Here is a 24679-nt window from a genome sequence, read left to right on the forward strand (position 1 = left end):
GTAGCAGCTCATTTTTGGCTGAGTAATTTCCTCTGATAATAGCAAAGGTCATTATAAGATATGCCACCTGCTATCTTCTTGGAGTAGTCATTTACGTACAGATAACATACCTTACAGACTGTATAATTTTGAGAAGGAATTTTATTCCCAAAATGTCCTTTCAGTGGCATTGTAAATACAATTAACTTTTTATTTATTTATTTACCAAATTATTTTAATAATATTGTGGAACATAGCTTGCACTGTCTGAAGTACAGAGAAATTTTTGGTGACTCATGTTTCTTTGTGGCCTATACAAAAAAGGAAACAACTATCTTGTAAAAATATTGCCAATGTTCTTTTAATATGGGAACACTACTGCTATATCCAGTGCCCTTCAAAGGTTAAGACAACTTTAAAAAACTGAAAAGATTTTTGTGTGCCAAGGTCTGAGTTCAAGGTGCTGTTTCTTCTGTTTGCAACAGATAAAAGTACCACTTAAAGCGCACGGGGAGCAGCATTTATCAACTATTCAGGGACTGTTGTTTTCCTGCAACTTAGTTATCCTATGTCAATAGAGTATTTTCTTAGCTATTTTAGTTTAAAATATTTTTAACTCAAGCCTACTAATGTATTCATACATAAACATTTTTTATACAGCACTAACAGTATTTATAAATCAAAGATGGTCTAGAGCTTATCTTGTATTTACAGAGGTTTGGACAGTATTCAGTCATCTGTGTTCATGAAGCTATGTCCAAAGAAGTTAAGTAGAGAAATTTATGCTTGTCTCCCCTTCATTTAATTGAACCATTGTAGTTCCTCCTGAACGTGGTAACAAAAATGGTGTATGAACTTAGAAGCAGCACAGGATTCAGATACCTTTTGTTTTCATATGAAGAAGGAACCACAGAAGGTAAAATGGAGTGCATATTTAACCTTTTTTTAGTGGTACGGTGAAATAAATGTGTAAATGTTAAATTCAGACATGGGGGGTGGGGAGGGAGTATTGAAATGAAACTAGATCAATTCTTATTGCTATCTTGCTGTTTCCCTTAGCCTGCATCTGAAGTAGAGGTAGAATTTAGCTTCTACCTCACAAAGTACGAACACTAGCTATTTTTATACCCTTTGGTTGGAATTTTATTTCTGCTCTTAGAAACCAGGAATTTCTATTGTCTATCTTTAGCAGTCAAGCTAGCCTCTGAATCAAACTGGGGAATATGAACAAGATGTTAATTAGGTGATAACACTAGTAAGTACCAGATTTTGCCACTCTTAACTCTTTTTAAGGAGTTGCACTGAAATCAGTATGATTGAGTAAGGTCCTATTCAGTGTGAGTAAGGCCCTGTCTACACTAGTGAATTTACAGTGGCACAGCTGTCGTGTGCAGCTGTGCCACTGTAAGATCGCTCATGTAGCCACTCTATGCCGGCGAGAAAGAGCTCTTCCCATACAGCAATCAGATCCAGTGTCCCATTTGCTCCATGCTGGAGCTTGTTTGCGATTCTGGGACTGCATGGTCACCTGTACTGCTGAGCTCGCCACGCTGACCAAACAGGAAATGAAATTCAAAGTTCCTGGGGCTTTTCCTGTGTACCTGGCTAGTGCATCGGAGTCGAAAGTGCTGTCCAGAGTGGTCACGTTGGAGCACTCTGGGATAGCTCCCGGAGGCCAATGCCATCAAATTTCACAGTGCTGCATCTACAGTACCCCAACTTCGACCCAGGAAGGTCAATTTTTAGTGCTACTTCCCTCGTCGGGGAGGAGTACAGCAGTCAATTTTAAGAGCCCTTTAGGTCGGCGGAACGGGATTGGTTGTGTAGACTCATTCCTTATAAAATCGACCTAACACAGTTAAATTCAACCTAACTTTGTAGTGTCAACCAGGCCTCAGTCTCTAAACTTGTGAAATAGCTGTTAGAAAGGCACCATGAAAGCAATAAGGGGGTTGTTTAACTATTTTTTTGAGGAAAATCTGTCATTATTTATGTACCAGTAGGTAGCATGGCAGTGCTTATCTCCTCCTCTCCCCCTTCACTTTGAGAGGCTAATGGTAAGTTCTGTCAACTTAGTGCAAAGAACAAAAGGAAATACTGTGAAATTTAAGGATTCCCCAACCGAATGTTTTTTAATATAGCTGTCCCCCTATGTTGACAAAGCTTATCTCTGTCTAATGTAGAAGTTTACTTTGGTATGTCATTTTACTGGGCTACCAAAACACAGGCTGTGTGGTAGATCACATCAAAACTTTCTCACAATTCTAGATCGGAAAAAGTGGTAGAATACTCGTATTGGGAACATCTCCATTATCCCTGCCCTCTTCACATATGCTTTGGGAGAAGTGCTGGAATGGAAAGACTGCATTGCTCATGTATAAAATTATTCAAGGAGAACAATTCTGTGAATAAGCGGACGATATTTGGTGATATGGAGTTGGCAGAATGTTCATTTTATAAATATGAAATATGGCTCTGGCAAAAGAAGGGTCAAAATGAAAATCATTGCCAAAAATTGATTTGGAAAAGGACTAATGTGTCTGAGTTCTAGGGGGAAAAGTGAGCCTAGGCAAAACAGTAATGGCCTATCTGACAAGAGCTAATTACAGTAATTTGGATTCACATGTAATCTAATGTGTCTTCTATTTACCTTGATCATTCTCAGTCTCCTGCCCTCCATTTTATTAATCCAGAACTACAACTTTTCCCACTAGTTCTAAAACTGGATCCACTGCTTGTATTTATGCAGTACTACCAGTGTTAATTGCTGCTTGATATTTATTTTTGCAGCATACGAATTATAGTGACATCCTGACTATAGTGACTAAGGCCTGGTCTACACTAGAAAAATCCACACTCCAGAGCAACATAGTTAAGATGAACTAAGCCCCCCCTCCCCGTAGACAGCTCTGGGCTGACAGAACTGAAGAATTCTTCCATTGACCTAGCTACCACAAAATCTACTAAACTCCCCTCCCAAAAAGCAGAGTCCAGAGTAGCAAAGGATGGATTCTCCAAGAAAATCTGAAAGTTTAAAAAGATCTCACTAAGAAGAATGTTTCTGGCTGACAGCATGGAGAACCCTCTCTCTCCAAGTGAACACATGGCAGACAAATGAGGCAGAAATGCCAGAGCTGAAGATCATCAGATGTCTACCAAAGACTACAGTCTGCAGATCTCTGAGTTTATTAAGGCCATTAGAGATGATCTGACAATCAAGCTTCTTGAAGTAAAGAAAAAAGTTGCTAACTTGAGAGAGAGAGAGAGTGTCCGTGTATGCCTACACATGAGTTAGATGCCCGCAGCTGACCTGTGCCAACTGACTCAGCCTGAGCCCCACAAGCCTAAGGGGCTGTTTAATTGTGGTGTAGATGTTCGAGCTTGCAGTGCAGCCTGATGTCTGAAGCTCTCCCACCTTGCAGGGTCCTAGAGCCTGGGCTCCAGCCTGAGCCTGAACATCTGCATTACAGCCTTTAGCCTGAGCCCTTTAGCCCGAGCTAGCTGGCATGGGTCAGCTGTGGGTTTTTACTTGCAGTGTGGACATACCCAGTGCTAGAGACTAAGAACAAAAGAACGGACATACTGGGTCAGACCAAAGGTCCATCTAGCCCAGTATCCTGTCTTCTGACAGTAGCCAGTGCCAGGTTCCCCAGAGGGAATGAACAGGTAATCATCAAGTGATCCATCCCCTGTTGCCCATTTCCCAGCTTCTGGCAAACAGACGCTAGGGGCACCATCCCTGCCCATCCTGGCTAATAGCCATTGATGGACCTATCCTCCATGAATTTTATCTAGTTCTTTTTGGAACCCTATTATAGTTTTGGCCTTCACAACATCCTCTGGCAAAGAGTTCCACCGGTTGACTGTGCATTGTGTGAAAAAATATTTCCTTTTGTTTGTTTTAAACCTGCTGACTTAAAAGAAGCAGGTGAGAGAGAAACAGCTTCATTTAGTGATGAAGCAAAGAGAAAAAGATGCAGCTTCAATTGGATGATATAGAAAACAAATCAACAAGGAACATCATCAAAATTAAGGGACTGCCTGAAAAAGTGTAATGAGGAAACATAATCTAGTATGTAAAAACTTTTAATTGTGGGAGATATTACATCTTAGTTCTCTGGAAGAGGTAAAAGTGGGAAGAGGACGTGGAGCGCTACTCGACTGATCTGGGCTTCGTCATAATAATAACTAATCCCAGATGGCTAATTGTGAAACATCATGATTATCAGCAGAAAAATTTAATTATGAAAAAAGGCACAGCGCATTCAGCGCTCATCACAAGTTGCAAATTTGAGTGCCTTTTTTTCATGACCTCTCTGCCCTAACTTAAAAAAAAAGAGTGAGCGCTGGGGGAAATAGAGCAGCACTCTGAAGGACAGCTATCTGCTACAGATTGCTATTTAAATTGTCATTCAAAATCAGTGTAATACAATAAGAGATTGTAAACAAGGAAAAATACACTCTAGTCAGTTGGGATAGAAATCCAAATTTCAGATGTACAAGACGACTTTCCAGAGGTAGTAACTTTAGATAAGCTACTAAACGTTCTTAGAAAATGGTGAAAGACAGGAAAAGAAAAGACAAAAGACTCTGGAGACCATATTGGCAATGGAAGAAGTGAAGTTGAACAAGAGAACTCAGATACCTGAGTAGTAATCAAAAACCCTAATCTGAAGGGACTTCTTGGGAGTCACCAGGAATGAACAGCCGAACAGTAGTTCAGTTAATGTTATAAAGAAAATAGTACAAAGTTCACTTTAATTGGGGTGGTCAGTAATAGCTGTGTGTTTTGAATTTTAAAATGTAGAGGAAATAAAGGACAATAAGAAGGGAGTGGGGAAGGGATTTCAAGGTTGGAGAAGATTAGGGGGGAATAAAAAAGAGAGGGGACGGGAAGGAGCCATTAGGGGTTTTGTTTGAATCCTCCACATAACTCAAATGTCAGATGGTAATCTGTTCCTGTGGGTGAGGGTCAAGGTCCCACAGATGGAGAATGTACCTCCTTTGGATTGCAAGAGGAGCAGCCCAATTGCTGATGGGGAAAGTACAGGAGTTCCAGGTTCAGCAAAGCAGTTTTTTGAGGACTGTTTTCTGTGTTATGTTGATATTTTGTTTGTGGATTTAGAGTAAGGGGAATGCAAAAAAGGAGAAGGAACAGGGAAGGCAAGGGGGAATTTAATACAAAACATGGATATGGAAGTTTCCAAACAGAAACTAAGCCATATTCAGGCATGCAATAGTGAATGCAACTTAGCCCTGGTCTACGCTACAAGTTTAGGTCGAATTTAGCAGCATTAGATCAATTTAACCCTGCACCCGTGTACACGCAGCCATTTTTGTCGACTTAAAGGGCTCTTAAAATTGATTTCTGTACTCCTCCCCGACAAGGGGATTAGCACTGAAATAGACATCGCTGGGTCGAATTTGGGGTAGTGTGGATGCAATTTGATGGTATTGGCCTCCGGGAGCTATCCCAGAGTACTCCATTGTGACTGCTCTGGACAGCACTTTCAACTCAGATGCACTAGCCAGGTACACAGGAAAAGCACCAGGAACTTTTGAATTTCATTTCCTGTTTGGCCAGTGTGGCGTGACCATGCAGAGCTCATCAGCAGAGGTGACCATTCAGTCCCAGAATCACAAAAGAGCTCCAGCATGGACTGAACGGGAGGTACTGGATCTGATCGTTGTATGGGGAGACGAATCTGTGCTATCAGAACTCCGTTCCAAAAGACAAAATGCCAAAATATTTGAAAAAAATCTCCAAGGGTATGAAGGACAGAGGCTATAACAGGGACTCACAGCAGTGCCATGTGAAAATTAAGGAGCTCAGGCAAGCCTGCCAAAAAAACGAAACAGGCAAACGGCCGCTCCAGGTCAGAACCCCAGAAATGCCGCTTCTATGATGAGCTGCATGCAATTCTAGGTGGTGCCCCTACCACTACCCCATCTCTGTACGTAGACTCCTGCAAGGGGGGAGTCTCATGCAACAGGGATGAGGATTTTGGGGATGAGGAGGATGAAACCGTTCTCCCCAACAATCAGAAACTGTTTATCACTCTGGAGCCAATACCCTCCCAAGGCGGGCTCCCGGACCTTGAAGGCGGAGAAGGCACCTCTGGTGAGTGTACCTTTTGTAAATATAATACATGGTTTAAAAGCAAGCATGTTTAATGATTAATTTTCCCTGAAGACTTGGGATGCTACTGGAAAAGTCTGTTAACGTGTCTGGGGATGGAGCGGAAATCCTCCAGGGACATCTCAATGAAGCTCTCTTGGAGGTACTCCCAAAGCCTTTGCAAAAGGTTTCTCGGGAGGGCGACCTTATTCCGTCCTCCATGGTAGGACGCTTTATGACTCCAGGCCAGTAGCACATAGTCTGGAATCATTGCATAACAAAGCATGGCAGCATGTGGTCCCGGTGTTTGCTGGCATTCAAGCAACATCTGTTCTTTATCTCTGTGTTATCCTCAGGGGAGTGATATCATTCATGGTCACCTGGTTGAAATAGGGGAATTTTATTAAGGGGACATTCAGAGGTGGCCATTCCTGCTGGGCTGTTTGCCTGTGGCTGAAAAGAAATCGTCTCCGCTTTTAGCAACGCAGTAGAGGGGGGCCCGTTCACACTGAGCTGTTTGCATTTGGCTGGCAGGGATCTTCCCGATACTAGTCACGCGGTGGGAGAAGGGGTGAAGTGATCATCCCAGAGAACTTTAGTTGGGTTTGTGATGCAGTTTAACCCGAAAACCACAGCCCCTCCTTTTAAATGGCCAACCCAACGGGTGCTTGGTATGGGAAAGGAGGGCGCTGCTGTTTGAAACCATTCACCGTAAAAGAGTCTACCCATTGTTCTCTAAAATGTCTTTTTCAATACTGCTCTCTCTTTTTTCCCCTCCCACAGCTGCAAATGTTTCAAACCCTCCCCCATCATCTCCGTCCCAGAGGCTAGCGCAGATAAGCAGGCGAAAAAAACACACTCGCGATGAAATGCTCTCTGAGCTCATGTACTAAAAGAGCTCAGCAGAATGCGTGGAGGCAGACAATTACAGAGTCCAGGAAAGCAGAAAATGAACGCGAGGAGAGGTGTCAGGAGTAAGATGCTAGGTGGTGGCAGCATGATGGGAGGAGGCAGGAGGCAATGCTGAGGCTACTGGAGGATCAAACTGATGTGCTCTGGCATATCGTTGAGCTGCAGGAAAGGCAGCATGAGCACAGACCACCGCTGAAGCCTCTGTGTAACCGCCCGCTCTCCTCCCCAAGTTCCATAGCCTCCTCACCCAGACGCCCAAGAATGTGGGGGGGAGGGTGGTGCTCTGGGCACCCAACCACTCCACCCCAGAGGACTGCCCAAGCAACAGAAGGCTGGCATTCAATAAGTTTTGAAGTGCAGTGTGGCCTTGTCCTTCCCTCCTCCCCCACCTCTCCTGGGCTACCTTGGCAGTTATCTCCCTATTTGTGTGACGAATTAATAAAGAATGCATGAATTTGAAACAACAATGACTTTATTGCTTCTGCAAGTGGTGATCGAACGGGAGAAGGGAGGGTGGTTGGCTTACAGGGAAGTAGAGTGAACCAAGGGGGTGGGTTTTCATCAAGGAGAAACAAAGAGAACTGTCACACCGTAGCCTGGCCAGTCATGAAACTAGTTTTCAAAGCTTCTCTGATGCGCAGCGCACCCTGCTGTGCTCCTCTAACTGCCCTGGTGTCTGGCTGCGCATAATCAGCGGCCAGGCGATTTGCCTCTACCTCCCACCCTGCCATAAACGTCTTCCCCCTTACTCTCACAGATATTGTGGAGCACAGAGCAAGCAGTAATAACAATGGGAATAGTGGTTTCGCCTAGGTCTAACTGAGTCAGTAAACTGCGCCAGCGCTCTTTTAAATGCCCAAATGCATATTCTACCACCATTCTGCACTTGCTCAGCCTATAGTTGAACAGCTCCTGACTACTGTCCAGGCTGCCTGTGTATGGCTTCATGAGCCATGGCATTAAGGGGTAGGCTGGGTCCCCAAGGATAACTATAGGCATTTCAACATCCCTAAGGGTTATTTTCTGGTCTGGAAAGTAAGTCCCTTGCTGTAGCTGTTCATACAGACCAGAGTTCCTGAAGATGCGAGCATCATGTACCTTTCCTGGCCATCCCACGTTGATGTTGGTGAAACGTCCCTTGTAATCCACCAGTGCTTGCAACACCATTGAAAAGTACCCCATTTGGTTTATGTACTGGCTGCCAAGGTGGTCTGGTCCCAAGATAGGGATGTGTGTTCCGTCTATCGCCCCACCACAGTTAGGGAACCCCATTGCAGCAAAGCCATCCACTATGACCTGCACATTTCCCAGAGTCACTACCCTTGATAGCAGCAGCTCAGTGATTGCATTGGCTACTTGGATCACAGCACCCACCCCCCCCAGTAGATTTGCCCACTCCAAATTGATTCCCGACTGACCGGTAGCTGTCTGGTGTTGCAAGCTTCCAGAGGGCTATCGCCACTTGCTTGTGAACTGTGAGGGCTGCTCTCATCTTGGTGTTCTTGCACTTCAGGGAGGGGAAAGCAAGTCACAAAGTTCCATGAAAGTGCCCTTACGCATGCAAAAGTTTCGTAGCCACTAGGAATTGTCCCAGACCCGCAACACTATGCGGTCCCACCAGTCTGTGCTTGTTTCCCCGAGCCCAGAATCGGCATTCCATGCTATGAACCTGCTCCATTGCCACCAGGATGTCCAAATTGCCGGGGCCTGTACTTTGAGAGAAGTCTGTGTCCATGTCCTTATCAATCTCGTCACCACGCTGCCTCCGCCTCCTCGCCTGGTTTTGCAGGTTCTGGTTCTGAACATACCGCATGATAATGCGCAAGGTGTTTACAATGCTCATAACTACGGCGGTGATCTGAGTGGGCTCCATGTTTGCCATGGTATGGCGTCTGCAAGAGAGCAGAGTTGCCGCAGAAGCGGTGGATGATGATGGTTAGCAGGCCTACTGCACAGTCTGCTGCCAGCAGCACAAAGGACACAACAGCGGCGGTGTCGGTGAGCTGAGCAGGCTGCATGCTTGCTGTGGTATGGTTTCTGTAGGAGAGCAGGAAAGCAGAGCTGCAGCGGAAGCGGTGGCTGACGACCTGCGAGGTGGATTCAGGAGAGCAGAATTGAAGTGGGAGCCTATGACAGCCAACATGGAGAAATTTGCTATCGAGACAAGAGCAGGAGAGCAGAGTTGCAGCAGAAGTGGTTTGATGACTATGGTTAGCAAATCCTACTGCACAGTCTGCTGAAAGCAGTATGGTGTCTGCATGGAAAAAAAGTGCAAAACGATTGTTTGCTGTTGCTTTCATGGAGGGAGGGGTGACTGACAACATGTACCCAAAACCACCCGTGACAATGTTTTTGCCCCATCAGGCATTGGGAGCTTAACTCAGAATTCCCAATGGGCAGCAGGAACTGTGGGATAGCTACCCACAGTGCACCGCTCCATAAGTCGATGCTAGCCACAGTACTGTGGATGCACTTGGCCGACTTAATGTGCTTAGTGGGGACACACACAATCGACTGTATAAAATCGCTTCCTAAAAAATAGACTTCTATAAATTCGACCTAATTTCGTAGTGTAGACATACCCTTATAATTAAAAACAAAAGAGACATTGGCAACAGAAAGATTCATGTCCTTATGCAGTTTTTTAAAAAAAAATCACAATTTCAAATTTTTCAGTAAGATAAATAATTACTCTCAATGTCTCTTCCTTTTAAAGTAGCATTTTTGAATGTCAAAAGGCTAAATAATGTAATTAAAAGGAAAAAAGCTCTAACAGAACTTAAAAACCCCCTACTCACATTATTCTATTTCAAGAAACTCCTTTTCAGGAGGGGCAAATTATGGATATGAAAGGTAACTGATTTCGACAGACATATTTTGCTTTCTAAAGAAGAGAAGAGTGAATATAGTATTTGCTAAACATGTACCTTTTCAGATTACAGATCAATTTAAGGATAAGGTGGAACGATTTATACTCTTGAAGGTCACAATCACTGGGTTATTAATAACAATATCAATACATGCTCCCAACCCAAAGCAAAACACCTTTTTTTTTTTTTTAAAAAGGTCTTCTTTAAACAGTGCAACATTTTGGGAAAGGGGAAATTATACTTGGAGGAGACTTCAGTTGTACGCCTATTCCATACTGGGACAGATCTGTTAAAAAAGACTTGGGGTATAGGGAATCAGGTACAGTACTGATGTCTCTGTGCCAGGTCTTTCAGATTGTGAGAGAATTGTACACAGTTGAAAGAAATTGTGTTTTTTGTTTTTTTTTTTTTGCACCTTCATCAGTTATATATTAAAATAGATTTAATGTTAATGACTGTATCCTTAATGAAGCAGAAAAGATCTGCAGAAATTGGCAACATTATGGTCAGATCGTGAACCAATGGCAGTAATATTTGATAAGTGGGTTGGGTCCCAAAGACAACTATATTGGAAAGTGAACTGCTTGATTCTCCAAAGATTGGTTTGCAGCAATTAAAGAGGACATTATTCAATACTTCTAAATAAATGATATGGACAATATAAAACAAGTCTTTCCCTGGGAGGCAGGTAAAGCAGTATTTAGGGTGTCAGTTGATAAGCAGAGCCTCTCAATTTTAAAATGAAAACTCAAGAAAAAATAGAACTATAACCGGAGATGCATTACAAGACATTCATAAAAACACAGGTTCATAAAAAAAAAATTAACTAATATTAGGGGAAAGTTGAATATGTTGATGACAGATGCCACTGAAAAAGCTAATAGGTATATGAAGCAGACGTTTTATGATAAAGAAACTAACAGTGATAATGTATTGGCTCAAAAACTTAAAGGGATTCAAGAGCAGCAAATTATTCCTCCAGTTAAGAACAATCGCAAAAGATCGTTACACACCCTAATGAAATATGTGCTACTTTTGCTGCTTATGATAAGAATCTTGGTACCTCAGATACTCCAAGCTTTGAAGTTACTCAATAGTACCAAAGTAGCAGGCTTGCCAAAGAGAAGCAAAATTGATGATGAAACTTTAGATAAAGAAATAACAGACGAAATGCTAGAGGCAATAGCAAGTATGAAAAGTGTTAAAACTCCAGGACCTGATGGCTTTCCAGCTGAATTTTACAAGGTATTTAAGGAGGTATTAGTGAGTTCCTTGAGAGGTACCTCGAATATCACTCTGTTACAGGAGGAACTTACACAACCTATGAAAGAAGCTACAGTGGTTCTCTCTAAAGATGGAAAGGATTTTACCTCATGTTGTTCCTATAGGCTTATATCGCTGTTGAATTATGGCATAAAGATTTTAGAAAAAATACTAACTAGTATAATGCTAGCAAAAGTCCAGTCTGTGCTCTTATCTTCTATTAATCCAGATCAAACTTGATTCATTAGGGATAGACAAATGTCAGACAATATTCTGAGTACTTGGAATCATCCATAATACCAGATGGAAAAAAGATCTATTTCTCTTATCACTAGACTCAGAGAAAGCCTTTGATGGAATAGAATGGAACTTTCTGTTTCAAGTCCTGTCCCATATGGAGTTTGTCTACCAGTTCCTTAAATGGATAAGGACACCAGTCCAAAAGCAGCTGTGCATTAATGGGGTTAAATCCCCCCCTTTGTGAATTACACAGAGGGATTAGGCCGGGATGTCCATTGTACCCTTGACTTTTTGCACTGGCTGTGGAGCCTTTTGCACAGAGGATGGATAAGGAACAATGGATCCATCACAGGAATAAAACTTGCAGGAACACATCAGAAAATAGCATCATCTGCATATGATGTAATATTTTTATCTAAACCAAGTATTTCCCTAAAATTAATTTCTAAAGTAATCCAGGACTTGGGGAAAGCGTCTGGATTTAAAATAAATTATGCCAGATCTAAAATGTTAGCTACAAACTTGACAGACTCACAAAAACTGCTCCTCCAGAAAACATTTGGGTACAAATGGGCAACAAATTCTGTAAAATCTCAAACAACTTAGAAGAGCTCTGTGATTTAAATGTCAAAACCACTACTTCAGCAGAAATTTTTTTTTTTTTTTAAAAGCCTTGAACATTGAGGGAAGTCTGCAATTTCTTTATTGGGAAGAATAGCCACAGTGAAAATGAATATTCTGCCAAGGATATCTTTCTTATTTCAAAATCTTTCTGTGACCATCCCAGATAAAACCATAGCAGAAATAGAGAGGATATTTGTTAGAATTTATATGGAATAAGAAAAGACCAAAAGTGAGATCAGATACTTTATAGAGAGCCATTAAACATGGTGGACTAGCCATTCCAAATATTCTGTGGTACTGTCAAGCCAGCCAGCTCAAAGCAGTAGTGGATTCAGGATGCTCTAACCCAGCCAAACACTAGGTCTTTCTTGAACATGAAAATTGTGGCAATGTAAACATTGTTCAGCTACTATGGATTAATTAAAAAAAACAACACTCAGTAGAAATTTATGCACATCTTTTAGCAAGGCTGCTCTATGAGTTTGGGATAGATCTAGAGATAAATTCAGTTCTTTTCCCTCACCAATGACTGCCATTGCAAATAATCCAGATTTTAACCCAAATCACAAACCAGAGAGCTTCAAAGATTGGGGGAACCATGGAGTACACACGGTTGGTGAACTATTCAGTAAAGAAACTTTTCTAACTTATTTAGAGATCAAAACAAACCTTAACTGGCCCAGTCTCCCCTGATACCAGTACTTTCAAGTCAGGCACTGTTTCTCAACTTTCTAGAAAACCTCTTTTATACAGAAAGCTAACTTTTTTAAATAAAAGCAATGGCATCTGGTCAATTAAGAAACAAAATTATAACTAATGTATATCAATCTTTACAGACAGCTTTCCTAACAAAAAAGTGTCCATCTGTGACATGCTGGGAAAAGGATGTGGATAGACAATTATCCCAGAGGAGTGGGGTTTGATCTGGAAAAGAGGACCGGCAATGTCAGTCTGGAGCACAATAAAAGAAAATTTCTTTAAGATACTGTTTCAATGGTATCTCTCACACCAGTCAGGTTAATATATAATTATCATTAGAGAGTATTGGGATGCAATTCATAACCAAATATCACAAACTGTTGGATATTTATTACCAAATAATCCTTTGATAATCCTGGGGCCTCCTACTGGGAATGGTACCACAAAAGGAAATGAAGAATTAATCTCTCATCTGCTAGTAGCTGCTCAGCTATTGATAGCCCATGATTGAAAAAAAGAAAAATAGCCTAGCTGTTGAAGAATGGTTAAAAAAGAATTGGAGGTTGTGGTTATGCAAAAATTCACACCGGTTATGTACCCAGCAAAATAGAGGACAGATAACCAAATATCCAAGTGTCTACCTTTTATTTAGTACTCAGAATACATTCACCTGTTCAAAAAACAAACAAAAAACCCAGCACACCTGACCAGTTGTTCGAATATGAACATTTGATAGACAATCCTGATCTGTTATGTGCGTGTATAATTCTTTAATTCAATTTTATAACATCAGTAGAAATGACTGGTGGTATTGTCATGCCCACCTTGTTAAATAGAAAGATCTGATAACTTTATTCCTTTATAATGTCTCTTTAAACAAAAGTTAACTGTTCTAATGATTTTGTTTCTGATATTTACATGGCAAGGATTAGTAAACTTGTTAACACTTAAATCATTTAAAAAATAAATAGAAAGATGTTACATGGACTCTGGTCCAATGTGTGTTGTCTGAGGGGCCAGATGATCTGCAGAGCAGTCAGGGTCTCAAATCCCTTTTCAGTTCCAGGGGATGGTCTGAGTTCTCTTCACACTGGGGGAAGGAGCTTAGATATAAGCTTTCTGCTTTTTCTCCTGGCTGAGGTCATTATCAATGATCAGGCTGTAGTCTTAGGTAGCCAGCTGAACCGTTCAACTGGGGAGTCACTTCCTTTACGATGATATGGTAGGTTCCCATAGGGGCTAACTTGACAGAGTTTCCTAACTGAGACTTGAAAAATTGGAGAAAAAAAAAACCCTGTCACTGTGCCTTAGAGCTGATGCTCTCTGGCTCTCTCTGCTGCATGCTTCCCTCCCACCCACCCCCACTTTCAGCTGTTACCTAGGAGGGAGCTACCACCCCTGACTCCTTCTCAAGTATAGAGACCAGGTGAGTGAAGTAATATTTTTTTTTTTTTTTGGACCAACTGCTTTTGGTGAAAGACACACTTTTGAGCTACACAGAGCTCTTCTTCAGGTCCTTTCTCAACTGTCACTCTAAAGGGAGGAACTACCTCCTTTCTCCCAGGCATCTGGTCTCTGGGTAAAGAACTAATCCGAGCTCTCCTTTTTGGGACATCTGGGGCTGCTGCTTTAGTTCCCGCCCTCTAGCCTCCTCTCTGCACAAGGGAGGGTTGCCTGGCAAAGGGGCAGCAATGCTCCTAGAGTGCAGTCTTTGGCCCTTGCTGGGCTCTGGTAAGATTCACAGCCCCCTAATGGTAATGGGGGTAGGGGTTACACTCAGAAGGCTCAAGAAGTAGAATGGGCAGAATTGCTTCAGAAGCAATAGTTCATATTTGCAGGTGTACAAAAACTTGTCACTATCTGATGCCTTTAATGTGCATCTCCAGTTAGTGAGTTTTTTTTAAACTGTATTTGGGAGTGAAGGGTGGCATTTTTAAATACATTGTCCTTGATATCAATAATTGTGTTCAATAAATTACATAAAAATATTTAATAAGTGTTTCTGAGAAGTCTTTGTGTGTGTGTGTGTGTGTGTGTGGCTGGCTAGAAAATATTTCTGGTAGGACACTTAAGTGACCTATTGTCTAGGGATGGGAACTGAAGTGGCAACAAATTCTGCAGAATTCAGTAAGTGGCAGAGGATTGGTCGTCGCAGGCTTTGAAGGAAGATACAACTCTTCCATTTGACTATATAACTTTTGTCATTCAGTAATGATAGTGGCCCCAAATGCCTTTTCTGCTAGCTTTATCCTTGTCGGCTGTGCTTCTTTACATATGAAGTAAGAAGTGAGATGATTAGAATGGCAGTAGAAATCTGCAGTCTGAGATTTGAAATCTTGTCATTTTGGCTGTGTGGGAGATTCTGGTTTTTTGGCTGCACTGTGGTATCCTTAAAGTCTTACCAGCAGAACTGTTTGGGTGGTGGACAGGCTAGTTAAACCACATTGTCTGTGTTTGGTTAGTTGAGTGTTTTTCTTACTGCAAGAGTTTTGTTACTGAGCTGACTATTTACATGGTATCAAGTCTCCTGAGCAATAAACATTTATATGTCTACTCAACATTTTGGAATAAACCTCCCAGCCCAGGTCGACAGACTCGAGCTAGCGGGGTTTGCACTAGTGTACTAAAAATAGAAGATGGGTAGGCATCTAGGCTTCAGAGCCTGAGCTTCAGTGCAAGCCGCATCTTCAAAGCGCTGTCTGTATGGCTATTGTTAGAGCACTAGTGTGAACCTCGCTAGCCTGAGTCGATTGACCTGGGCCGGGAGGCACATTCCAAAATGCTGTATAGACGTACCCAAAGAAACGGCCTCTCAGTGTTTTAGCCAGTGCTGCTTACTGTGGTGATGGGATGTGTTGAGACCTCTGACGTGCATCCTTGGTTGGTGAAGGTCAGTGGAGAAATACTGTCTGTTCCACTGTATTGCCTCCCCTTACAGGAGAGTGTCAGCTGATCTTGAAGCTATTGTGAAACCTCTGCTTAAGAAACACTCTTGACACTGCTAACTTTGCCACTTACTGATCTATTTACACGTTCGTTTTTTTGGGATAGGTCATTGAAGGTTGTGGCAGGCCAAATCTGGTGATAAGACGATTATTAAATTTCTTTGACCGTTGTCAAACTAATTCAATCAAACAGGAGAACCTGTCTTTAAAATTAGCCTTACCGCAGGTGAGACTGAACTCACTAATAATTAGGTTAAATAACAAGTTTCTGTCTGAACAGCGGTTGGTAATTCTACCTTTTCAGTGGTATTGAGAAGCTGGGGGAGGCACTATGAAGAACTAGAGTTCACAGTACTACAGCAAAAGTACTAGTTTTTGCTCTTAAAAGGGCCTTCAATTGATAATTCAAGCTTTTTACAGTCTGGGTTTCAAAGTAGTTCTTGTGTAGAACAGTATCCTTTCCCTCACCTTATTTATTCATACTTACACTCATACAAGTTTAGAATTCATTTGAATTTGGTTTGGCTTTGGGTGGAACTCCGTGATCACATTACCAAATACCGTACCTTTGGTGCCAAGAGGAATTACAGAATATGATAACGAATATAAATTCCTTAAAGTATCTCAAAGCATAGAAATATGCTTGAAACCAAACGGGCTCCAGATTGCTAAACTTCTGCAGATCCAGTGGTACAAGTTCCCTTATATGAAAAAAGGGTTAAGAGTACTTTTAGATGAATCACATGGGGATGTGGTTGGCAGCTCTAGACAGATTTCAGTCAAGAGGAGAGCTAGTACATGCAAAATGGACACAGTTTTTAACCACAGCTCTCATAAGAGCAGCTTTATGGAACAAGTTACTTTGAGTCCACGTGCCTTGGAATGAAAGTCAAAGAGGCAGAGACCAGAGAAGTGTCCTTTCAGTTGGCAACTTCAGCACTGTGAGTAGCCATCTCTTAATGTTGTTAAAAATAAAGTGTTTATCTAGAGGTTTGTTGTTTACTTCTGGCATTTATTTACATCATTTCTTAAAAGGACTAGCCAACATACATAGCTTTGATCAATATTTGTAAAGAGATTAGTCGTTCCCTCTCCCGCCCTTTTTTTTTTTTTTTTTTTTTAGTTTGAAGGAACAACAAGCATAAAGAAACTTTTTTTTTTGTTAAGTTGGTGTGTGTATATATAGAGTGAAGCATACGGAAGCTAATGAACCACAAAAAACAAACAATGTTTGAAGCATTAAAATAGCTGTTTCCTCTTATAGCCTGGTATGTGCAATACTCAAACATTTTCATTGCATTGTACATCTTAAAAACTATAAGACTCATTGCAACTGGAATGGCTCAGCACATTTGGAATGGAGTAAGGCCTCTGAGATAGAGGTTGTTGATCTGTGGGATATGATCAGGCTAAGTGGAATTGTAGGTAGCCAGCTCTAACTGAGCTTGTAGCCACTTACAGAACAAGAAAAAGCAGCAAAGACAGGGTGACAAAAGGTAAAGTGAGACTATATTTATAAATGGATTGTGAGGGCAAATACTGAGTTACCATTCAAAACTATTATTGTAATACCTTTACTCCCACTGGGGCCTTGAGGGCCAGGTTCTCCCTGCTTTAGGGCAGTCTTGTGCTGCTCTAACCATGCAAGACTGGTTTACTAGCCAAACAGGTATGACTAGGAGTCCTCAAATGGTGGAGAAGCCACTATATGGGTCTGTTGCTTTCCCTGTTGTGACGGATTGGATCACAGAGACCCCCTTTGGACTGCCACCTGATGTGCTGAGACTACCTCTGAGCCAGTTTTCCCTGGCAGTGTGGGACTTCAGAACCCTGCCTTGCTGAGCCAGATACACCAGTCTGCGCCAACACAGACCCAGAGTCTGAACCAAAAACTGCAGACTTAACTGAAAATGGCTTAGAAAGTGCTCCTGTCTCTAGCACCCAGATACCCAGTTCCCAATGGGATCCAAATCCCAAATAAATCCGTTTTACTCTGTATAAAGTTTATACAGGGTAAACTCATAAATTGTCCGCCCTCTAAAACACTGATAGAGATGCACAGCTGTTTGCGCCCCCAGGAATTAATTACTTACCCTGGGTCAATTAATACGCAAAAGTGATTTTATTAAATATAAAAAGTAGGATTTAAGTGGTTCCAAGTAATAACAGACATAACAAAGTAAGTTTTTAATAGATTCATAGATATCCAGGTCAGAAGGGACCATCAGATCATCTAGTCTGACCTCCTGTACAATGCAGGACACAGAATCCCACCCGCCCCCCCCCCCCCCCAGCAATAAACCTCTTACCAAGTTACCAAGCAAAATAAAACAAAACACGCAAGTCTAAGCCTAATACAGTAGGAAACTGAATACAGATAAAATTTCACCCTCAGAGATGTTCCAATAAGCTGCTTTCACAGACTGGACTTCTTCCTAGCCTGGGCCCAATCCTTTTCCCCGGTACAGTTCTTGTTAGCTCAGGTGGTAGCTAGGGGATTTCTCATGACTGCTGCCCCCTTTGTTCTGTTCCACCCCCTTTTATAGCTTTGGCACAAGGCGGTAATCTTTAGTCTCTCTGGGTCCCTACCCCTCCTTCTAAATGGAAAAGCACCAGGTGACATGATCACATGTCCTATGAGACCCCAAGCCTTCATTCTTCCCGGCCTGACTCACAGAAAGGCTTGCAAGTAAACAGAGCCATCTACAGTCAATTGTCCTGGTTAATGGGAGCCATCGAGATTCAAAACCACCATTAATGGCTGACGCTTTGCATAATTACAATAGGACCTCAGAGTTATATTTCATATTTCTAGTTTCAGATACAAGAATGATACATTTATACAAATAGGATGACCACACTCAGTAGCTTTGTAATGACACCTTACAAAAGACCTTTTGCATGAAGCTGTGGAAGTAGATACAGGGAATTTGGATGCAGGCCTCTGAAATGAGCAGGAGTCAGACTAACTCTAGCTTTAATAATGCGAGATTTGTAGAAGAGGGGATTGTGCAAAGCAAGTGGGAAAAGAACTGTGAGAGAGACTGTTGTAAGCTATTACCAGCAGGAGAGTGGGGTGGGAGGAGGTATTGTTTCATGGTCTCTGTGTATATAATGTCATCGGATGCATACTGTGGAAACTGCAGAAGAAGTGAGCTGTAGCTCACGAAAGCTTATGCTCAAATAAATTGGTTAGTCTCTAAGGTGCCACAAGTACTCCTTTTCTTGTTGTGACCTTGTATTAGATAAGAATAGAATGTAGACTATAAGAGAAATTGGTGAGGAAAAATAAGATATCATGAAGGAATATGTATAAACAATATGCAGCTGTTGCTCATTATTGTCTGTAATAAAGGTATAAATGCTTGCTCTAATTGTTTATTTTTAGAGAGACCTGCCCAGGTGAGGGAAACCCTGTGTCCTAGTACACTCTCTCCCTCTGTGCAATTGCTTGAGAAAATAAAGTGTATCTGACTTGCTGCACCCAACCTGAAGAGTGAGAACTGTGTTTTTCTCTGACAAAGCATATTCCAGTTACATTATATTCACACTCATTAGCATATTTTCATAAAATCATATGGAGTGCAACACCCGTCCTTGCAAGTGCCATAACTGGGTTGGTCCATTGGGGTTGTTGATAGCAACCAAAAGTTAGAACAGTCTGGGGACTGGTACAGAGTGACCCCAGGATTGAGGGTGTGCAAGGCTGGCTGAAAGCTCCTCCTCATCTGTGAAAATGTGCTTCTTGATGGGAGCCAAGGATCAGGATGAAAAATTTAAGAATTACAACTACATATAATATTAAAAATCTCAAAGAGTTTTGAAGAGTTGGTGTAGTTCTTGCTTTTCTCCTAATAAACTTAAACAGTAAACAGACCCTGCCAGAACAATAGATGCAAAACCTGCCAACATATACTACAATCAGAGGCAGATTAATATTTATTGGGGCCGTGGGCACAAATAACATTTTGGTTCTGGGGGCCTAGGCACACCAGCGCAGAGGGTGGGGGCAGCATGGCTGCCCACTTTTTAACATGGGCGTGGGAGCCTCAGGCAGGTGTGTAACGGTGACAGCATGGGCATAGTTTGTGAGAGAGGCCAGGGCATTGCCTCCCCCCACAAACTGCAAGCTTCTGGCCAGAGGTGACGGGAGGAGCAGTGCCACACGGGATTGCTGCCTCGGGCACAAAGCCTAGGCAGCAGTGGGGGCAGTCTGTCACTGGGAGCAGGAGGGATGTGGCGGGGACAGCCTAGCAACAATGGGACCCAGTGGGGGGAGCCCGGCAGCAGGAACTGGGCTCAGGAACTGGGCGAGCCCGAGCAGTGTGATGGGTGCTGAGTCTGGGCCAGTAGCAACTGGAGCTTTGCCGGAGAAGCCCTTCTGCCCGGCTCCTCACTGCCTGTGACCTTCCCGGGGTTCCCCACTGGCTCTCAGCCAGGGCAGGCCTTTTCTCCCTGAAGAATGTGTCTGCAGGCCCCGGGGAGAGGGCATGAGGCTGGACCAGAGCCCCTGCCCTTGGGTCCCACTGGCAGTGGCCTGTACCGCAGGGTGGGGACATGGGCTGGGGGCTCCTCTTGGGCACCCTGGACCCTGCCTAACACTTCCTGGGTGGCTCTTACCTTTGTCCAGCTCTAGCTTCTGGCCTGGCTAGGGGGCAAGGCCCTGGGAGGAAGAAGAGGAGCCAGGGGTAGGACCACAGTTCTGGCACTGGTGGCCCCTCCCACTTCTACTCAGGGTCTGGTGCTCCTGAGGGGGCCCCAAAGTTGGCATGGGCCCCTTGGGCCTGTGCATCAATCCACCCCTAAGTACAATGACCAACATCCCCCTCAACACACCTTTCAAGATCCAAGGGTTCTACACACACCTATCACAGCATGTGGTGTACCTCATCCAGTGTACTAAATGCCCCAATAGCAACGACGTGGGTGAAACCAGATAGTCACTACGCTCATGAATTAACTTACACAGAAAAATGATGAGACAAAAACACCACATCACCTGTGCGTGAACACTTTTCACAAAGTTATCACTCTGTATCTGACTTAACAGTCCTCATCCTCAAATGAAACCTACTCAACACTTTCAAAAGACGAGGATGGGAAATTTAAATTCATAACTTTGCTAGACACTGAAAATCATGGACTGAGTAGAGACACTGGATTTGTGGCTTATTACAACAATCTATAACCCACTAACAACCTCCTTCCCCAGCTGCTTCCCCCCACTCTTTTTTTCCTATGGCTGGAGGGGTATTAAAAGGTCACTTCACCTTGAATGAGCCCTTGAAATGTGTTAACTACTTACACCAAACAATCTGTTCCACCTTGTATTTAGCTGTGACATTCTGAGGTAAGTTTCCCAGACCTGAAGAAGAGTTCTGTGTAAGCTCAAAAGTGTGTCTCTGTCACCAAGCTGGTCCAATAAAAGATATTACCTCACCCACCTTATCTCTTTAACTAAAATAGATCTGGCACAAAGAAATGCCTCTCCTCCCTAACCCCCACCCCCACGCACTCTCCTTGAAAGGATTCTAATCAAAGTGAGGTTTGACTTCTGAAGCATTAAGTGAGCAGAGCACATAGCTTATACTGAATTCTCAAGACAGTTCTCAAACTTCTTTCTCTTGGAAGGCTATGTTAATAAGTTACAGGACTTCCAGACTCCTATAGCTCCTGAATATTGATAACAAGGAGCATGCTGAACTTGAAATCATCCTTTTCTTCTGGAATGTTTTCCAGTGCTCTGCCATATTACTCAAAATATACATACAGTTCTGAGTAATTGCTTTTAAACCAACTTTCATAGCTAAGAATTTGCTCAGTTTGATAAATTACTCTTAATGTAGTACATAATTTCTTATCCACTTAATATTTCATTTGCTTATAAGGCATTTAGAACTTCATATATTTACTATAGCTCATATCCTGCAGTTGTATCCATATGGTTGTAGCGACAGAGGAAATAGACATGTAAATTTACCAGAACCATAAATGACTTTCAATAAACATATTAAAGGAACATTGTAATTTAGTCCCAAGCTTTGTTATTTTATGTTAGCTAGTGAAGTTTATACATCAAACAGAGAACTTTGTAAGAGGAAATTCTCATTCTATATCTCCTGGAAACTTCAGATGAATTGGCCTGTTAATAACTAGAACCTGTTGATCTTCCCTTCAGGGCAACCTGAGAAACCTGTGTGCTGGATCTGTGCACCCATCAATGAGGCCTGCCTTAGCTTACTGCTCTACCACATTCTGTCAGCTATCTTTAGTAGCACAGCAGACTGTCAGCCTCCCTGTGCCAGCAGACACTCCACATAGCTAGCATCTGTAGGGGAAAAGGTTTTCTGCTCTCAGTTGTTTCATGTGCGCCAGAGCAGCCCTCTGTCTCCTCAAAGAGTAGCTGTAGGAAGGAAGTTTTCTAACACTCTGCTCCTTCAAAGTCTTAGGAATCCTGAGGTAATGCCCTTGCAGAATGTTGTAACCTGATGTGGACCTAGAAGATGATTGCTGTCATAACCTAACAGCCTCTTCGTCTGAGTCAGGGAAAATTGGATTCTCTCCCAAACTCATCGTGCCACCCTTAATGGGAGTCAGAAGTCTTCTCCTAAGGGAAATTGCCCTGCAATTAATGGGAAACATTGTCTATTCATATGTCATTTTGCACATCACTTCCTATAGTGTTGTCCAAGGTGATATAACATTGATTGCCCTCTTTTTCCATCTGGGCTTTTACATTTACTTTTCTTTAATTGGATGCCCTTCTGATGACTGTCTTCTAAAAATATTTCTCTTTCTATAGAGTCCAGTAACTGCATCAGCACTTTATTAATTTACTGAACAAATCCTTGGTATTGTCCATCTTGGAGCTCATTTTGAGATAGAACAATGGGAGAATTACCAGATTATGTAATTCCTAAAATTCTAGTTTTAATCCTTTTTTGTCTCTCTCAGGTGGTCTCCTTCAAATATTTATTGTTCACACTACTCTATTGGTGGTATGCATATATTGATCTAATGAGACATGTAGCACTCCATAGCTCTTCATCCTGAACAATTGGTGATAACTTGAGATTCTTAAGACTCCAAAGCAGTCAGTAATGGCATTGAAACACTGCTTCACAAAACTCTCCATATGGTTGAATTCAATGCGTCTTGTATTGAACAATGATAGTGACATGTGGACAACAAAAATGTACATAAACTACCAGGGAGTAACAAAGAACATGAATATGAGCAACGAGGCCTTCAGAATCTTTTCATCATGGAGAAGTAGGACTTGTCTATCGGGGAAAAATGTACTGGGTTCAAGGCATAAATCAGCTGGTTCAGTTGTCATGTGCATGCAGCAGACAAATGGGATGATCATCTGTCCACCAGATGACTTTCTTTCATTAAATTTATAATTTAGAACTGGAAGGTAAAAGTATTTCACTCTTAACAATAGCATCTCTGACTGTGGAAGACAGATCACTGTACTAATGTGTGATTATTTAGTTTCCTCTATTTTCTAAAATAGTTCAGAAAATAAGACTAGACAGAACATCTGTAATGCTTTCATGCCATATAGGCTTCACAGACAACTATTTTCTAGGATTAAAAACGGTAGACTGAAAGGCCTGGAGGTTCCAGTTTTTCAATAATCTGCATTATTCCTGATGACTTTTAGTCACAGATTGGGTTTATAGCCTGAAACTAGAGTCTGAACCTGCAACAACATGAATGCTCTTAGAAATTCAACTAATTCCTATCTGTCTTATGTACTCTGATTATGATGGTTTCTAAGGTTTTAGAAAACTTGTTCACACTGTTATGCAGGCCTTTGTCAAAATTGGCTTCAAATGTCTATCAAATCTTCATTTTCTCATGGGTGGCCTCCATGAGGATCAAGTCTTAGTTACCTAAAGATAATGGTTTTCTGTCCTTTGGGTTATTAATTTAAGAGATCTGGCACCAGCCTTCTCACATCTGTTTATTTGCATATAGTTGTGTAAATAGAATGTAATTCTACAGATCTTTGCAAAACCTTTTTTGTTTTCTCACCCCAGATCCTGTAGGTGAATAAATTTTCTTTGTGTAGTAATTATCATCTTGAAGAGTAAATTACTTTGGACCTCTGTCAACCAGACAACCTTGAAAAGATTGTTCTTAGTGTAGGTCCTGACTTTGAACAAATCCAAAACAAGAATAATATACAAATTTAAACCAATCTCGTCTTTTTTTTTTTTTTCTGTAAACTAAATGTTATTAGGAAAACAGTTTTATACTTTAAAATTTTTAAATTCTCATTTCATATCTATTTACACTGGTCCAAAGAATGGAGTACATCATCTTCAAGCAATAAATATCTGATTTAAATCCAAAATCCATTTTTTAAATTATTTTTATTGACCATGGTCATTATTCAGTAAACTTCCTGTCTCAGTGCATAATCTTTTGGAATCTAGTAAACTGCTGCTGGTGAATATTCCCATTTTGTTTTCAGCAGCTGGCATCCGTGAGGCAAAGTAAAAAAATTTGGAGCTGATGTTGATGTATGATAGGTTAGTGAGCTAAAAAAGCAAGATAATAGATTAACATTTATATAATTATGGTGGCTGAGTAAATGCTCTATACTGGAATAACTTCTTAATGATATATGCTATGCATAAATTGTCACTTTTTAACAAATGTGTCTCTTCTTCAGGTATTTAAGGTTGAAGGTATCAGATCAGATGTGGGAAGATGTTGGCTGTGGACACAGGAGTTGTGGAGGAGTGGTTATCAGAGTTCAAGGTAATATATTGTATGATCATTAGAAATAAACTTAGTTTTTAAGCATTATATTATTCAGTAGCAGTAGTAGTACCTGATCAGCTCTTACTTGTTGCTGAGATGGGTGCTGTAGAAAACCCCAAGATAAATTTAAGACAGTTGAATTTCAGTCTGAGAGATGAAAAGATGAAATACATTGTCAAGTATATGACTTGAATTTCCTTTCTTGCCATATTCAGGACTGTATGCTATGTTTGGCTCATGACAGCCCAATG

General features: G+C 41.7%; 1 protein-coding gene across 11 annotated transcripts in view; it reads left to right on the forward strand.

Annotated features, from left to right (window-relative positions):
• The window catches only part of FAM126A (family with sequence similarity 126 member A), an 84429-nt gene that overhangs the window by 13704 nt on the left and 46046 nt on the right, over positions 1-24679 (forward strand). For 8 of the 11 annotated variants that reach the window (XM_043541071.1, XM_043541072.1, XM_043541066.1 and 5 more), the window contains one exon: positions 24337-24425. In XM_043541071.1, coding sequence (XP_043397006.1) covers positions 24375-24425 — 51 coding nt within the window. In that variant the 5' untranslated portion in view covers positions 24337-24374. Of the gene's footprint in view, positions 1-15328; positions 16592-24336; positions 24426-24679 lie in introns of those variants that run through there. The other 3 variants (XM_043541076.1, XM_043541067.1, XM_043541069.1) reach the window with 3 other exon arrangements.

Source organism: Chelonia mydas, chromosome 2 (assembly GCF_015237465.2).
Source record: "Chelonia mydas isolate rCheMyd1 chromosome 2, rCheMyd1.pri.v2, whole genome shotgun sequence".
Taxonomy (NCBI): domain Eukaryota; kingdom Metazoa; phylum Chordata; order Testudines; family Cheloniidae; genus Chelonia; species Chelonia mydas.